Source organism: Dreissena polymorpha, chromosome 6 (genome assembly GCF_020536995.1).
Source record: "Dreissena polymorpha isolate Duluth1 chromosome 6, UMN_Dpol_1.0, whole genome shotgun sequence".
In the NCBI taxonomy this organism is placed as follows: Eukaryota; Metazoa; Mollusca; class Bivalvia; order Myida; family Dreissenidae; genus Dreissena; species Dreissena polymorpha.
Genome location: NC_068360.1, coordinates 54,413,172 through 54,419,171, shown reverse-complemented (window position 1 = coordinate 54,419,171; position 6,000 = coordinate 54,413,172). Strand labels below are relative to the sequence as shown.

General features: G+C 38.2%; 1 protein-coding gene across 1 annotated transcript in view; it reads left to right on the top strand.

The window, feature by feature from the left end:
- LOC127835686 (uncharacterized) overlaps positions 1–6,000 on the top strand; it is a 56,757-nt gene that overhangs the window by 8,581 nt on the left and 42,176 nt on the right. Inside the window, exons 10-14 of the mRNA XM_052362124.1 lie at positions 990–1,172; positions 2,676–2,859; positions 3,398–3,540; positions 4,395–4,566; positions 5,092–5,222. Of these exons, the coding sequence (XP_052218084.1) occupies positions 990–1,172; positions 2,676–2,859; positions 3,398–3,540; positions 4,395–4,566; positions 5,092–5,222 (813 nt within the window). The remainder of the gene's footprint in view (positions 1–989; positions 1,173–2,675; positions 2,860–3,397; positions 3,541–4,394; positions 4,567–5,091; positions 5,223–6,000) is intronic.

The window sequence follows — 6,000 nt, the reverse complement described above, 5'->3', positions numbered from 1 at the left end:
AAGTTTTATATGACGTTAACGACCAAAGTGTGATCTTTCGCTCGATATAGGATAGTTACTAGTAGAACTGATCTATAAAAAATCTACATTGTTGTTTCGGGAATTCCAGGTACTAATCTTCTATGCCCGTGTTGTTTACAATTTTGTTTTAAGGCTTGTTTCGTTTTGTTCAAAGTTTTGTTTTGGAAATTGCCGTCACTTTTCCGTCTATTTCTGTTTTGTTTAACGTTTTGTTAAAATATTCAGTGATGCCCGGTACTTCCAAATCCATTTCCGTTTTGTTTAAAGTTTTGACATCCCTGTTTTTTATGTCCATAGCCGTTTGTTTAAAGTTCAGTTACCCCGGGTAGCTGTTTTCGATACACACTTTACTTGTATTACAAACAGCTTTTTCTATTTATACTAAACATATGTACTACCTGTGAAACAAAATAGAGGGATTAAACTCTTTTATGTGTAAACAAGCGTTTGAAAAGCATAACACAAATAATAAACTTGTTAGTTTTCATATATAATCGATTTTGTATCACCTCATGCTCGCAAAAATATAAACCAGTATTTCACGAGTGGCGCAGTCCTAAATGCAAATTACAATTGAGTCGCCCGGAATACCGGGCTTAACTCATGTACGTAAAGCGTCGTACTAGATTAGCCGATGCAGTTCGCACAGGCTTATCAGGTACAACAATTTGAACCGAGACCGTAGTTTCGTTTAGAAGAGACTTCCCTTAAACGAGCAAATTCCATAAAGGATGAAATTGTTGTTCGACCTGCACATGCAAATCTGGGACGACAATTTACGCACATGCTTTACGTCCAGTTTTCCCAGAACGAGGCTCAATTCATCTTATCACTCGTAAAATAAAATGGACTTATCAGGGACGACACTTTCCGCTGTTATGATATTTTTTCGTTTAAAGAAAGTCTCTTGTAAGCAAAAGTCAAGTTTAGGCGGAAAGTGTCGCAAATAGCCTCTACTTATCCTGCAGCCGCCGATGGACAGCTTCTTCAACCTGGTTCCCGGCACGGCGCCGACATTTGCGATCTGGGTCAAAGCCGGCGTGACGTTGGACGCAGCGTCATCACCTCTCCTCGTAAACGTCCAGTGCGTTGACGACAGATCGCCGGCGAATACCATTACCGAAACGTTCACTGTTCCCTTACTTGACAAGGTATTGTGAAATTATGTAAATTCGTCGGCAAGATATTTCGCAATCGTGATACATCGGCTTTCTCCGGACTCCTCCGTAAGATAGGCAGATTTAAGCAATAAATCGTCTGCTGATCCAGAGTGGAAATTTCGTGTTTGTTTTTTACTACTTAAAGGGATCTTTTCACGGTTTGGTAAATTGACAAAATTGAAAAAAGTTGTTTCATATTCGCAAATTTCCGTTTTAGTTATGATAGTTGTGAGGTAACAGTTTTACTGAACATTTACCATAGTCCAATATAGCCATTATATGTATCTTTTGACGACTTGAAAAACTAAAAATTATAAAGCGTTGCAACGCGAAACGATTGAATAATTTGGAAAGTTCTATCTATTGTTGTCGTTTAAATTTACGAAACTACGAAGATTACTTATATAAGGTATAAAATTCTTACACTGTGTATACCCGGCAGAATTGCCGAGAGGGCTTATGTGTTTTTACTTCAGACTAACTCCAGGAGTCCGGGGGGCACTGGTTCGAGCCCTGGTACCGGCTACTTATTTTTCCTTTTTTTAAATTTCATTCTTGATTTTTTACTGGAGTTTTTAAGATCCAGTGTTTACATTTATCAATATAGAGTATTTAATGACAGACTTCAAAATATGCCAAAGTCTGTGAAAAGGCCACTTTAATACTTACTTTCACAGTTGCTTTACTTGATAAGGTACTATAAAATCGTTATATTCGTAACAATGAAATTTCGTGGTTTAAAAAATGAATTTCTCGTTGACACTTAAATTCGTTGATAACTGATTTTGGATAAGAGAAAAACAAAAATGCCTCGATAATTTTTCTATTTTTGTGTTTCTATTTAATTCGCGGATGATCAACGAAAATAACAAAAAATGATCTTACGGTATGTTACGCAAGATTATAATGCTCACACAAAATATAGCTTATCCCCATCTGTGACTTCTTCGTGATATTGTGATATTTTCAAAATGTGTGATTTTTCATAGTTATCATAGCACTAATTATTTTAAGCAAACAAAGTGTTGCGCATTTAAATGTGTTATCACATTAAAAACAAACACAAATAAGCCTCTCGGAAAACGTCGCTTAATGCATGTTCGTTCCAGTAAAGCCTTTGCAGTCCGAACGGGCTAATCAGGACGATCTTATTTTCTTCTTTCTTAAGATAAATATATAGTAACAATCGATGGACGCGACTCGTTTTGTCAAATTGACTGCAAAAAATGGTAAAGAAACAAACTGGATGATGTTGATGATGATGATGATGATGATGATGATGATGATGATGATGATGATGATGATGATGATGATGATGATGATGACGATGATGATTATTATTATAATTATGATGATGATGATGATGATGATGATGATGATTGATGATAATAATAATAATAATAATAATAATAATAATAATAATAATAATAATAATAATAATAATAATTATAATAATAATAATAATAATAATAAATGAGTATATTTACTATTCAGCCTCCGACGTTCGTTTCGGGAATTCCCGCAACATCTCCGTCTATTTCCGACTCGACCGTCATCGCGACGTCACTTGGTGTATTCACCGTTACCGACCCCGACACGACGTGCAGTATTACGTCACCGGTGACGTCAGTGTATGAGATCAGACCATTGACGTCACCGGCAGATCCTCAAAAGCCGGGTATGTTTCTTTTAAATACAGCTTTGCATAATACAACTTGTCCGGGCGGAAGATGTATATTTCATAATGAATTTTATTTTTATAATAACTGCAAAAATAATCCGTCTTTCCAGGTTTTCGAATCCAATGACCTTCATGAGCCCATTCTAACGCGTTTCCGCTGAAATCCACGAGCTTTTAACAACAACAGCGTTGTGTCTACTCGCTGTATTAGTACTAGGCGTTTGTCCCACGTTTGTGATGATGGGCGTTACAAACGCTATATTATTTTATTGATTTTGATAGATACTTACCAATTAACGAATATATATTTTAAAGATTGTTCCAAATCACGAGAGCTCTTTTGCTCGTGTGAGTAAAATGCATGCATTCCGTCGTTGAATCAATGATACATTTTTTGAAAAAAGCCTTTTGCCAAACTGTGAACAAGACCATATAAGATCACGAAATTATGCATTAATTATGAACAATCTTTATCAGAAACCTATATCAACTCTAAAGCAATCTTTGTTTTACATCAACAAATGTTTTATTCAAGAGTTCCAAGTGTGGATCAGTGCCGCCGTTACTCAAGCGTCTATAGACTTCAATGACCAGGCGGTTCCGTTGCCGTTGACGATCACGTGTACGGACGGAAACACCGCCATCACGGGAACGTTCAGCGTCAACATTGTTGACGAGGTTTGTATTTTATCATATGAGTCGCGTTCTCAGGCTTAATGCATCTGCGTAAAGTGTCGTTCCAGATTAGCCTGAGCAGTCCGCACAGGCTAATCAGGGACGACACTCTCCGCCTAAACTTGATTTACGGTAAGGAGGGACTTCCTTGAAACTAAAACTACCATACAAGCGGAAAGGGTCGTCCCTGATTAGCCTGTGCGGACTGCTCACGCTAATCTGGGACGACACTTCACGCACATGCATTATGCCCAGTTTTCTCAGAACACGACTCATTTATTATCAGATGAAAATCGATGGTGTAACAACGGAAAATCGATGGTATAACAACGATAGTATAAACTTGAGCTCTTTACTATCGCTATTTTTGGATCTAACACGGATTTTTTTTAAGTGGAGAATCTGTTTTTGTCAACTACGGAAGAACAAAATTGTCAAAAAAATGCTCTATTTGATTTTTTTTAATGGAAAAATGTAGGAAAAATAGGATAATTAGACCCTTGCACTACCATGATTCTTAGCCCCGAATGAATCTCTATCCAAAACTCACATTATATTCTCTTTTTAAGTCCGCGCTCTAAAAAATCGAGGCTTAATGCATCTGTGTAGATTGTCGTCCCATAATGATATTTGCCAGTGCAGTCTGCACATGCTACACAGGGACGACTCTTTCCGTTTTTTGTGTGTGGACTTTTACGTTGAAAGGAAGTCTCTTCCTCGTGAAAATCTACATATTGCGGAAAAGGTCAACCCTGATAAGCCTGTGCGGACTGCACTTTAGGCACATTCATTAACAGGGTGCACAGTCAACGGGGTTTGCCGGGTTTAACACACGTTTTTTTTCTTGGCGATTTTAGCCGCCGGTGATATCAGCACTTCCGGCGAGCGGAACGGCTATCAACGACGGTCTACAGACGACCGCCGCAATTCTACACACGTTCAGCGTGACAGACAGCGATGACGCCGTAACGTGCTCCGTGAGAACGCCGCAAAACGCCCGTTTTGAAGTGGTAGCCGCCACTAGCCCAGGTTGCCTTTCGTCGAATTTTAATGTTACAAAAGTGGCTGAACTGAAATTAATTTTATTTTATGTAAAACACATTTGAAATGAATTATAACTCAATACCGCATTGTCTTGTGTTACGAGTATAAGTTAATATCTCGTTTTTTGGAATAATTTTCTCGTTTTTTCTAGATTGTATCCAATTTTCTTCAACTATTCATGAGCCGCGCTCTGGGAAAACGGGGCTTAATACATGTGCGTAAATTGTCTACCTTGATTAGCCTGTGCAGTCCGCATAGGTTAATCAGCCACGACACTTTCCGCTTAAAATAAATGTTTGAAAAATACCATAAAAGCCCCGTTTTTTTTCAGAGCGCGGGTCATATTTCTACACGTAAGTTTCTAAAGTATATCATGCCACTTGTTACTTTCTTCTTTCGCTAGAGCAAGAATCTCTTTTCCTCCATTAGTCAGTAGACAAACAAATTTTCACAGTTACTTATTTCGGCGGGTTATTTTTTAACCGACCGATGCCTTATTAATGTTTTCAGCGTTCAATATCCGCGTTAAAGCGGGGGCGACTTTATCGGCCGCCGATGGACCTCACGTCATAAACGTGGATTGTACAGATAGCGTCAACACCGTCAGTTCGACGTTCACACAGCCAGCCTGTATTAATACGGTAGGCGCTTTCATTTTGCACCCCCCCCCCACCTACCCCGCAAACGAAGTCTCTCTGTTAGTCGGGTCGGCTATTGGGGTTTCGTCTGGGTTTTCTGGCCCCCAACCACAGACAACAGACCACACCAGGATTAAAAAAATCTTTAAGTAAACACTTAATAGCAGGAAATTGCAGATATAATTCAAAAGTCGCACCAACTTTCGTGAGTGGAAAGGCACGCCGAGACTCACTCAGAGTCCACACACAATGCAGCCTACGACGCGGAAGGATATCATAAACCTAGAGATAAACACATGCACTCATTTTGTTTGACGCCCGTTTGGTCACTCCGCATACAGTGCAGTTTATTTGTTGAACTACTTCCACGTTTCTCAAGAGCCAAAATGAAAACATGATAAATTTCATCACCATAAAGAGCAGAAATGAAGGAACTATTTTGTTCATCCCTAGTGATCCAGGCATTATTTTTCCTTGAACAGTGCTCACATAGTGGTTTGGGATAATAATTTAACGTGCTTGGAAAAGTTAAAGGTTCATAAGAGAAAATAACACGCAATTCGTTATGTTAAATAGGCCAATTTTCTAATGCCCTGTTATTAAAAACATTAAAACACCGAAATGTATATACATAATTTTATATATCTATATTGTTTGTTGACGTTGTATACAGATCTATGCTTCTATGAAATGCTATGATTTTAATGTGATAATGTGTTCATGTGAATTCGTGTATTAAGCTTTTAAGTTTACATTTACAAGTGTACTGGAACCTATTTCA